This window comes from Columba livia, chromosome 1 (assembly GCF_036013475.1).
Source record: "Columba livia isolate bColLiv1 breed racing homer chromosome 1, bColLiv1.pat.W.v2, whole genome shotgun sequence".
Lineage (NCBI taxonomy): Eukaryota > Metazoa > Chordata > Aves > Columbiformes > Columbidae > Columba > Columba livia.
In genome coordinates, this window is record NC_088602.1 from 190,670,114 (window position 1) to 190,682,490 (window position 12,377).

Genomic DNA, 12,377 nt, shown 5'->3' on the forward strand with positions numbered 1-12,377 from the left:
AGTATTCAAATGTTAACAATTCACTGTACCTGGAATGAATCCATTCTTCACAATGGATGCATTAGTCAATGACTCACATGTTCCTCCACTGTCATTATATGAATTAAATACAGCTTTTGAGAGGTTTTCTTGATTTATCGGAAAAGATGACACATATGCTTCTGGGCTGTTCTCAGATTTGCGAGGAATCTGAAGACTGAATTGCTTGTCTTTCACCCATCCAGCTAATCTGCAGCTGATTAAGGACTGTGGTACACTCCCTTTATTCCTAGAAGTAGTTATGTAATTAATTATTAATTAAATGCATAGTTAATGTTCTTGGGAAGCTTAATTCTACCTGAAGTCAAATACAACTGTTTGCAGCAGATAAGTTCACCGTTATGTCGTAACTGCTATCAGAAAGAAATTACACTGCTGCTGCTTCTAACTCATGAGGACTAGAACCTCTGTTAAACGTTAATATTTCTAGGTCATATCGACTATCATATGAACCATACATAAATACTGTGTATAAAAAAAGCTATGGTAACTTAAAATTTATCCTTGGGTAACTAACTCTTAGGAAAGAGCACATAGCAACAAATAGAAGGTAGTCAGGTGTGACTAGATTTGAGCCTCTATCCACAGTTGTGGAAAAAAAACTGAAACAGACAAACCAAAACCCAAATAAAAAAAACCTACAAACTACCAGAGAAAACCACCAAAACAAAAATCACTCAAGGACACACCAACATAGCTCTTCAGTATTCAAGACAAACAACTGCCCCCCACCAAAAACAAAATCCCAAATGAAAACCAAAAACACCCACATAAAACCAACCCCAAAACAATTAGGAAAAAAATCTGGTCTGCTTTTAATACATTAGTATGCAACAGTCCTCATGGTCTAAGATTTTGAAGATGACAGCATATCTGCAGTTTAATTTAAACAGACTTAGAACTGAAAGCATTAACTTTAATCCTCATTCCATAAAGGATTTCATTGGCATTGAAAAGAGACGTAAGACTGAGGAGTCACAAAGCACTATCTGTAAGAGATATGCTCAATAAGAAGACTATCATAGACATTAAGTTTAATATTCTCTTTAATTCTATAGTGTTTCAGGGTTACTTCAAGACCATGAACCACAAGACTCAACTATGAGAGGCTTCAGTATGAAAGACAGGTTTATGGACTATGGAGTGATGGAAAGGAAGAAAGCTTAGAACAATCAGAAAGGCTTACTCTATCCAAACAATCATTCTCTTAGATTCTCCTTGTTTCAGAGTTCCAAAATCAAGCATTCTTGATACTTCCAACCCTTCTTTGTCTCTCATTAAGTCTTCATAAGGCTCATCTGGACTGACTCCATTAGAGTGAGATTGACTGTAAAAATAATTACAGCTAGTGATTTTGAAACACAAATAGGCTCAGCAATATCTTTGATTCAGCACAAGTTTAAGAATCACTATACCAAAGCATAGTTACAATGTCTAGGAAGAAGCAGGTGAGAGGGTCCACTTCTCAGCTACCTCCAAAACAAAGAGATCTACCTTTGCTAATTTAAGCAGCAAGTTAAAAACCAACAAGTCTTTTGTCAACAGCACAATATACCAGCATAAAACTTTGGATACAAGGTTAAAGTGATTAAGAAGCTAGCTAATCTTGCTGAAGAGCTGAATCAAATGGTGACTGAAGCTGTCATGGATCTCCTTGGGAGCTGGACCAAGACACAAAGAGCAGCTCCTTCACAAGAGTCCCAATTAGCACTGGAGCTTAAGAGATAAAATGGCTAGACTGGAAATGTTTCAACATGTACCCCCCCAAGCACTTAAATCTTCTGTTTCCTGCTACAATCTGAAAGCACCAAACTGAAGAAGAAATTGAAAAAGATGAAAAACAAAAAGCATTCTTAAAAACTATCACACATACTACTGATGAAAAATGCCTATGAAGCCAATATCACATGTTCTTCCCTGTCTTGAGACAGTCAACATAACTCTAACCTCTCTGTCTCAGCTACCTGTAGAAACCATCAAAAAATTGTTTCTGTTCTACAATGAAAAAACTATTCAGTTAGATAAAATGGCACTATAATAATTTGGAAATATGCTAATCTCAGTAACATTTACAGATCCTAAGTATACCTCAGTTATCTAACACAATAAAGTAGAAGATGACTGCAGCTGTTATTTATTAGCTACATCAATTTCCTAGCAAAGCCCACTAAATGTTTCTCATTGCAGCTTAACCTGTCTCAATTTTTTAATATGGTAGGAGGTACACTAAAACTGAGAAATCAACCTTAAGGTCTGCTTTTGTAGCTTGGCTCTAATAATTTTTCTGTATAAAAATCCATCATTATAAACAGGTCCAACTGAAAAAAGTGAATAAATTGTACTGTTGTGCAAAGCAATGTAAACACTTCAAGCTCCATCTAGGTACAATTTAAATTTACTATATCCATTATCTCCAGTGAAAACAAACAGCTTAATCCATTCTTCATAATTCCCCTTTGAAGACATGTGTATCACAGAATCACCTTAGTTGGAACAGACCAGAAAAAAAATCATTGAGTCCAACCATAACCTAACTTTTGCACTAAACCATGTCCCTAAGAACTTAATCCAAATGCCTTTTAAACACCTCCAGGGATGGTGACTCCACCACTTGCCTGGGCAGCCTGTTCCAATGCCTGACAACCATCTCCATGAAGAATTTTTTCCTAATATCCAATCTAAACCTTCCCTGGTACAACTTGAGGCCATTTCCTCTCATCCCATCATCTTGCTACTTGGGAGAAGAGACAAGCACTCTCCACATCGCCCTTAGCTATTATTTCCTAGAGACTGAACAAGATAAGCTCTCCTCAAGACTATTTTTGAGAGGTATCAGAATGTCCTTCTTGTTCTCCTTCGGACTTCCCAGTTGGTTGACAGCTTATTTTTGGCCTGCAGAATCAGACTCAGTAATCCTACCACAGCCTAAGTTAGCACTTAGAGTGTCAGACTCTACAGGTAATACCCCTATTTATATACATTTTGGCCATATTTGTGTTTTTCACAGGACAGACACTTGAACTCACAAGTCAAACTCTGGATCTCTGCTGCAGAACTCCTACTGACTAGTTGTTGCCCATTCTACATTTTTGTAGTCGATTATTTCACAAAATTTTGTTTCTCCATACTGAACATCATCTACTTTTTTCAACCTTTTTCTGCAACCTGTCCAGATCCTCCTCACATCACATACACCATTTAAAGTGCCTGCAGAACCTCCCAGACTAATAGTTAGTTGCAAACCTAACATATCTGTTGAGATCATTAAACTACCCATTTAGGACAGACATCTGAACTACAAATCAAGCAAAATAGATTAAAGAAACACCAATTTTACAAGAGAATGGTTTTCAAACAGAAAATCCTCACCAGAACACAGATTAGAGGAAACAAAGGTAAGAGCATGAGCTTGGCATTTTTCTAACAAAGCCATGCAGAATTCCTTCCTTGCCCAGCATTATCCCTGAGCTCAGCTGCTACTAGTTTTGCTTCTCTAGTAAGCAGAGATGTCCCTAACTCCTGGAAAGGAAGAATAAAAAAGCAAGGACCAAAACTTATCACACTCTGATCTTTGCAATGATCTATCATGCCTTCTAGTCAACTAGTGAAGAATTCACAGTATTTGTCACTTAGTAGATGCATCAAAATTTAAGCTGCATAATTACAATTCATCTCTAGTTGTTATTAGGTGGAAAGAGAATTAAAGAATGAATATTACCCATCCTGGCTGACTGGCACCAAACAGAGAGCTCTCCAAATGTAACACGACTGATTGCTTTCCACCACAATTGCATTCACTAGATCATGTCTACAAGGTGAATAGCCATCAGGAAGTCTCAGTGAATCCAAAGTGAAAAATATACTCTCATCTACTGTACCACTTCTTCCACAGATGCTGGAAATGCGAACCTGTAACAGTATGTTATTCAGTGTTACTTGACATTATCTGCTTAAGCCAACAGGCATACTACAATTGCTAGTAAATACATTTGACTTAATCATGATACCTGTCCTGCAATTTACCAACTTATCTAATTAATACTTATATATTAGCAGCCACAAGAGAATTTTTTTGCTATGCTTGACATGCAAATATGATTCTGTATATACAGTTAGGTCAAATACCATAAACCTTATACACATAATCCTAGAGGGAACGAATATTTTAATTAAAATAAAAAGCACAACAATTGTTTTAAAGCCAAAATACTTGGCTAAATTAAACACAATAAATTCCACAGTCATTAAAGTTTGAAAATCCACACATCCTCATTACAACCAGTGTAACTAAAACAATAAGCATCTAAATCAACTGACAGTCAGTAAGTTACTCTCCCTGTTCTAACCAAAATGTGTATGCTTTTTTGAAAAGCTTTGTTACTTTCGAAATAATCCTACAAATGGCTGAGTCTATAAGTATTATCTTTTAATTACAGATGTGTGCAAAACCTCCCTGCACACAAGATTCCTCTTGACAAAAACAATGTGCAGAACATTACCTTGTCTACTCGCTTGTATCTCAAAGGCTTCACAGTAACTGCTTCACTGCTCCATGTTTTTGAGTTAATAAAATATTTTGCTTGCACCCAGTCACCTTCACAAGGTTTATAACCTAGGTAAAACACAACATTTATCAAGTTTAATTGCTAATGATGACATTTGCATTACTCCTATACAGGACTCATTTACATTAAATAAAATGACCAGCCAGAACAATGCATTATCCAGATCCACTGAGTTCAAACTTCTCAGTTCTTCCTCCAGTAGGTTATAACAAACTACAGAGATGCAGGGAAAATACAGTTGCTTACATGTAACTTAGGTATACATGACTGCATCCAAGTTATGCTCGGTGAGACTGAACAGATAGCTTTCTTCACCCAAATACCTATATTGGTTTCACTACATACACTCTATTAGAACTTATTTAGAATGTGGACTGTAAGTTTATCAGAAGATATTTCTGTTGTACATATAAAATAAAGGAAGAGAAAACAAGAAAGCCTCTACACACCTTCACAGACATCTTCCATTGCAAAAAAAGTATTCTGATTAATATAGCCACCATCCTTAGATAGAGAGGTGATACTGCCAATTAATATTTTCATATTTATTTCAGAGGCTTCACAAGTAGGACTGGAGTCTTCCCATGTATTCTGGACTGCATGTACCTATTAATATAAAAAAACCCCAACATTCAAATAGCCAATACTTAGAATTATGTGTTAAACATACATTTCTACAACAAATATCAGAATTTCAACTGCTTATATAAGTCAAGCTCCTTATTAGACAGTTCTATATTCAATGTAGCTGTTCATTTTCATACACAATAAACTTGAGTAGTGAACAGTAAGAACTTTTAAGAAGCCTGCTGTCTGCTGCAACACTGACAGCTACTACAATTACACATTGATCTGTCAAATTTTTCTCATGCTTCCCTTGCGTCAGGTCTACTTACAACTTCTCTTCATATTGACAAGAAGACTCTGCCCTGAGAGCAATCTGATTGTACACAAAAGAAACTAGAAAATCACTATTTCAAAAAGTAAAAAAAGTTCAAGACACTATTTATAAACACTAGATGTATTTCAGACTGCCCCTCAGTCATTCTTTAATAATTAGAATTAAAAGAAAATTAAAGAGCTGCTTCTTACAGACCCTCCATATCACAAACTCAAATATCAGTTTACTTATTAAAAAAACCCTCTGCAGAACACAAGCTACAAACAATTTTTTTCCCTTAGCTATGTTGGGGCAAGGATGTAGCATCTCTGCTCTTAATTACTAGAATTCCTAGAACTGCAAGTTCTCTTCTTCACTGCCAAAGGGCCAGCATCACCACAGGTTCAGGAGCCTCCACTCTACAGTTCAGACACTTCTTCCTCAGAGTTTCCCTGCTCTCTGCAAGGACTGTCAGGGACACTAAACACCAGTGCCATGGGACAGAAGTACATATCACTAAACAAGAATTGGTAACTCCAAACAGTATGTAGAGAAACTACATTGTGCAAATAAAGCAGAAAAGATATAGATTCTTCTTTTTCTAAGGCTTATGAGGATAAGTATGTAGGAAAGCTTGAAGAAAGCATACAAGGTATCTCTGCAGTGATTAAATAAAAATGATGAACAAAACGCTCGTGAACAACTTTTTCTATGAACTGTAGTCTAAATTTACAAGTCAGATCATCAAGTAAACAACTTATTTCAGAAAGCCAGGAGTTTACAAATTCACAACCAGAATAAAAAGTGGAAAACTAGAATAATGCAGAGAAGGTAGTAACTAAAAAAGCCACAACTGGACAGAAAAGAAATAAAAATAGTTAGCTGTAGTGTTTTCAATTTTACATGAAGACTAGAAACTCTAAGTAAAAGGTATTTTGTTCATGTGTGTGAAAAAAGTTATACACTGGCAAAAGACTCTATATAGTGCCATCTTTCTTACAGATCAGTATTTGTGCACAGATGGAAAACAAGCCTATAGTCAGACTTTTCATAAATATTAAGAAGAATTTTACACTTGTTAAATGCTATCACCTTTGTGTGGTACACTTTAAGGCAAAATTTTTGCTAAGAACATGTGCATTACAGAGCAAGAATAAACAGTCTGAATGTTAATTGCCTTGTCTTGATCACACAGATCCTATTCCACATGTCCATGAACACATGGGTTCAATCCTCAAATTAAGGAGAATAGAGAGAAAGGAATAGAGTACACCATATAGCCTTGCTTTCAACAGACACATCAATGCTTCCTCTCATAGTCAGGGCCTTGCTGAAAAGCCATGAAGCTCCTTCCCAAAGAGTGCAAAGAAAAAATCACTGGAGCTTACAACCTGTAATTCGCTCTATGAATATATGGCATTGGTACCAACAGAATTGCTGAATGTATAGTACACAATAGTACAAATTCACTTTTACATGATAGCTGGTTATATCTGGACATGGCTGGCAACTGACCAAAATGTCTCTGAAGTACCAAAAATCAGAATGGTGCATAAAAGAAAGGCATGAGGAATCAGAAACACTATATGCTAATCAATGCAGGACTTTGACCTCCTTTTCCCAATGTATGTATTGTTCGATAACATAATAATGACAAATTCTTCAATTTGGTAATTTACACTGTTCCTAAATGTGCATATCAGAACTTTACTAATAAGATTAACAGATACATTAGAATACTTCAGCTAATCATTACCTTCCCATTATCTGAAGCATGATCCCTGAAGCCACTATGTTTCCTGATTACATTCTTTGTAGACAGCACAAGTTGATAAGATGCCTAATTATGAAACATCCATTTACTAGAAAACTCAAGTTAGCTTTCAAACTAGTTACACTGTTATTTGCTCTGTAGCTGCTCTGCAGCTTACCTTTGGCTCAGGCTTTTGGTCAGGGTAAGTTTTAGAGGAAGAACACTAGTCTAGTGCTGTACTTAAAAGTGTAATGCAGCTAAGCCAAGCAGATACAAGCCAAGAACAAGTGTTCTGTACCACCCTGTTATCCACTGCTTCTGCACTGCTGTCAGTCTTATTTACATAATATGTAAATGGAGAAAGGCCACTTTACTCAGCTTCTGAGCTAGATTATCACAGGCACCTGAGAGCTGAGCCTACATGATTAAAACAGTTACAGTAGTTTAAAGTTGTGACAAGGTAAAATCAAGCTTGAAGTAGGTATACAAACGAAGTATTAAGCAAGTAAAGTACTGAAATATCAATTTATAACTCTCCACAACATTAAGTTGCCAACTTTTTTACAACAGAAGTTTTGAAATCAGTGTTCTTATTCACTTCTGTGCAAAAAGAATAAATTTGCAGTCCCCATTTTTATTTTCTTATCTATTCATAACAACATAAAATTGACTCTGAAGCTCAAAAGAAGTTAAAACACTGAGATTTGAACTAGGTATAATCAAACACATTCTGATGCAATTATATCAATCAATAGTTTAATATTCACTACATCTATATCTATATTCAGAAAATCAGTATTAAAGGAACAACACTTTAAAGGAGATGGGATTAAACAATAATTAATAAAGCAAAATTACTTAACCCCACTAGGTGAAGGGCTGTCAATTTCTCTCATTTCATAGAATTTGGGAGGCTAAAACTACAGTAACCTCCAAAAGAAAGTCTCAAGGGATTTACAGAGAAAGTGAGATGACTATTTCTTACCCTGATGGCCTTCAAGCCACCCGATGTTTTATCCTCTTCAACAATGGCAGTAACTTCCTGTCCGACAGTCAGCATCATATTTCTTGTAACAGCATCCTTTGTGAAGATTATCATGTCATCTATCATCCCATAATCATAACAAAATCTTGTCACTACTCCTTGCACAGTTTTCAATTCTTTATCATCTGCATTCAGAGGAAATGCCGTCATAAGAACAAATCACTTATTTACAGAACTATGCAATAAGTAATGAATGCTACTGAAAGTACCATCCCTTCTATCAAAAAGTCGTTCTCTTGTTCAACTGAAAATACCAACAGTTGTCAACTCATTTGTTACACATTTAAATCTTGAAGTCTTATGGCAAGTTATGTTTTCCACCAATTAAGAAAGCTAGTTAAACACAAACTACATGGTAAAATCGACATTCTTTAAGGTGCATGAAAACACCATAGAATATTCTGAGTTACAAGGGACCCATAAGGATCACGGAGCCCAACTCCCTGCTCCTTGCAAGACCACCTAAACCTAGCCATATGACGAAGAGCATCATCTAGATGCCCCTTAAACTTCAACAGGCTTGGTGCCAGGACCACTCCCCCTGCAGAACCTGTTCCAGTGACCAACTACCCTCCTGGTAAAGAATCTTTTCCTAAGGTCCCCTTTTCCTCAGACTTTGTCACTATGTTTTCCTCCACACTCTGAAAAAAAACAGATTCTCCTTAGCCCTCCTTTTGTTGTTTATGTAAATACATAAACATTTTTTTATTGTCTTTTACAGAAGTAGCCAGATTAAGATGCTTAAGAGGCTTTGGCCCTTCCAATTTTCTCCCTGCATAACCACACAACTTTCTGGAATTCCTCTTGAGTTGCCTGCATTTTCTTTTAAAGGACAGACTTCTTTTTTGTTCTGAGTTCCAGCCAAAGCTCTCCATTCAGCCGGGCCTGGATTACCTTATTTCAGGTGCAGAATCTGTCACTTGAAAAAATATACATATATATATATATATATATACACATTGAAATTTCTGAGATAAAAAACTTCTGCAAGCTAAACAAGTTCTCCAAAAAGCTCTGGACCAACAACTGTTTTCAAGATTAACCACAGCAAAAGAAAGCTCTCATCATTGTTTGCATGGGGAACCCAACACATTTAAGATTTCTATACTAAAAAAGCAGGGAAAATAAACAAGCTATACAGAATAATTCTTCAAATTTGTTTATGTAACATTATAGTTAATACATTTTTAATATGAGATGAAGTGTTGTGTCTCCAGATACTGAGGAGTTTTTAGTTTTTTGGATTATAAGCAGTATTTACTTACATATCAGACAAACTTTCACTCAAGAGCACTGCACTGCAACTCTGGGCTAAAAACTGGACTGAATCTACTTTAGATGTCTAACATGTTATTGGCTACACTCACAATCACAACTATTAAAAAATTAATCTTTTTTTGCTTTCTGTAGTCATTGTGCTACATTAAGCAATGCCACTAAAAGCATCTTAAACATACACCATTTTGGAGCCTCAAAACACCGAAACTACATTATCATCTCTATCCTACAGCCCAAGAAAAATGGAGAAAGTTTATTTATTAAGGGAGAACAAGCCCAAAGTCCTCACCACTACAACATTTGTCTTACACCTCACTCCATACTCTAAGCAGCAATAGTAACCTGTCCTACAGCAAAAAAAGCACTACTAGGAACACTCCCACATGCTCTACAGCCCAGAAGCTGTCTTCTTTTCCTGCTCTCCCTAAGGACACAGGCCTGCACTCAGCACCACTCAGGTGGGGCACGAGGCCCCCGGGCCCTCCAGGCTCCGAGGCTGCGCACAGCCCCTGCACGAACCACGGGAAACTCACAACCGGCCCGGGAACACCTACCTGAGGCCGCCCATGGCTCATATCCACCTTCACTGTCACCCGCAGGTCTCCAAAAGTAGCCGAGCGCCTTAGAAAAGAGGCCGAGCATCCCGAGAAAAGAAGACGAAACCAGCGAGCACCACCAGCCCAGCCCACACTATTAGGCCAGGGGTGTGCGCCGCGCCTCCTCTTATAGCCGCGCTTCGAGCCCCCCCCAGGACACCGCCGGCCAATCACGCTGCTGGCTTCTGGTCACGTGAAAGAGCACGTGACGTCGGGCGGGGCAGGTGTTACGGGCCGATGCGGCTCTTCCCGCCGCGGGCGTGCGGGTTGGTGGGCGGGGCGGGGCGGGGCGGGTGGTTCCCGCCAGCCCGTGCACGTGCAGGGGGCGGTAACGTGCCGTTACGTGGCAGCCGGTGCGCGTGTCCCGGGCTGCCTCGCTCCTTCCCGCAGGTGAAGAAAGACATTGTTTTTCTGGAGGAGGGGAGTAGTTACAAATACATAAATTCCTGTCTGAAGATCCTGTAATTTATGACAGCTTCCCCAGGCTGTGCTGCTCAGGAATCTTCATTGCAAGAAAATGGCCCAAGCAGAAAAGACCAGGATTCAGTCTGGATGGCCTTTGAAATGCTGACGTGATGTGTGTGACATCCATGAAACCAGAAGTATTTTGCATTTCAATAACATGGAACTGCTTGAGAGAGTCCGGCACAGAGCCACAAAGATGATGAAGGGAGTGGAGCATCTCCCTTATGAGGAAAGGCTGAGGGAGCTGGGGCTCTTTAGCTTGGAGAAGAGGAGACTGAGGGGTGACCTTATTAATGTTTACAAATACATAAAGGGTGAGTGTCAGGAGGATGGAGCCAGGCTCTTCTTGGTGACAACCAATGACAGGACAAGGGGCAATGGGTACAAACTGGAACACAAGAGGTTCCACTTAAATTTGAGAAGAAAATTCTTCACAATGAGGGTGACAGAACACTGGAACAGGCTGCCCAGGGGGGTTGTGGAGTCTCTTACTCTGCAGACATTCAAAACCTGCCTGGACGCCTTCCTGTGTAACCTCATCTGGGTGTTCCTGCTCCGGCAGGGGGATTGGACTGGATGATCTTCTGAGGTCCCTTCCAATCCCTGACATTCTGTGATTCTGTGAATGGATAGTATATATACTGATAGGACCTGTTTAAACTCTTCACATGATGATTCATATGAAGGACTAAATCCAAAGTTTATATGACATCAGGGGAGGAAGATCCCTTTGAAGCTGTTGGCCCTGCATTTTGCTCTCGGTTTAGTACATGCCCCAAGACATGAGCCAGTAAACAAAGATTGAGGAATCAGCTCCAGAGAAACAAAATACTTCAAAGAGCTGATTTTAAAAGAGCTGAAAATACTGCACAAGGAATACAGGTACTGAGCTAAAGCAGTGTAGTAAAATATTGTGTGAAAGAATGCATAGGTAGTGTAATCAATAAAAACTCATCAGAAAAAGGAGGAGTTAGTCAGCCTGGTGTGTTTTTGCATTTAGATTGGGGAACCTGGTTGTGAGGCTGGGTTCAGTGCTGGGGAAACTGGTCTAGGACTGAATGCTTATTTATTAATTACTGATACAGAAGTAGGACTATGACAAGTTTATGTACCATTTAATCATATTATTGCTTGGCAGATCAGTTGTAATTGTCAATCTGTGTTTTATCTTCTGTGGGGGATGCTCGCATGGCACAGCCCTGGCAAATACCCAGTATCAGATACAGCTGCTTCAGGCAGCCTGAACATGCTCAGTGGTCATTTCAGTGGTGGAAATGGTTCCTCATAACCTCTCATGATTGGATTCAATTTGATTTAATTGTCATCCCTCAGCATCTTTTGGCCTAACTTGGCATAAAACCACTTAATTTGTAAACCCTTTTCAGAAGCCTCTAGTGTTCTGTTGGCATTGTTATATTTCCTGCAGGCTTTGTGTAGGTTTCCTGTGCACTTTAGAACTGGGAGGAATATCTTTGTACTTTACTTGGCATTACAAGGTCTTGGCCTGTGACCTGGGCTCTGGCTGCAGATCTTGCCTTGGGGTTATGTATACACCAAAATGACCCAAGGCTTTTTAAGAAACCAGGAACACGAAATGAAGGGAACTTAAAGGCCTCAGAAAATTCTTAGAGTAGAAACTGAACTATGAAGTGGGTTTTTTGTTTGTTTGTTTGTTTGTTTTTGTTTGTTTGTTTGGGTGTTGTTGTTGTTTTGTTGGTGACAACTGATGCCAAATGCAGAGGATACAGTAATTGTG

At 38.5% G+C, this 12,377-nt stretch overlaps 1 protein-coding gene across 1 annotated transcript in view; it reads right to left on the minus strand.

Annotated features, from left to right (window-relative positions):
- The window catches only part of MOV10L1 (Mov10 like RNA helicase 1), a 32,125-nt gene extending 21,802 nt beyond the window's left edge, over nucleotides 1-10,323 (minus strand). The window contains exons 1-7 of the mRNA XM_021298394.2: nucleotides 10,115-10,323; nucleotides 8,223-8,407; nucleotides 5,054-5,210; nucleotides 4,539-4,651; nucleotides 3,758-3,948; nucleotides 1,226-1,366; nucleotides 30-268 (exon numbers count right to left, since the gene is read on the minus strand). Coding sequence (XP_021154069.2) covers nucleotides 30-268; nucleotides 1,226-1,366; nucleotides 3,758-3,948; nucleotides 4,539-4,651; nucleotides 5,054-5,210; nucleotides 8,223-8,407; nucleotides 10,115-10,202 — 1,114 coding nt within the window. The 5' untranslated portion in view covers nucleotides 10,203-10,323. The remainder of the gene's footprint in view (nucleotides 1-29; nucleotides 269-1,225; nucleotides 1,367-3,757; nucleotides 3,949-4,538; nucleotides 4,652-5,053; nucleotides 5,211-8,222; nucleotides 8,408-10,114) is intronic.
- Between the last annotated feature and the right edge of the window lie 2,054 nt (nucleotides 10,324-12,377).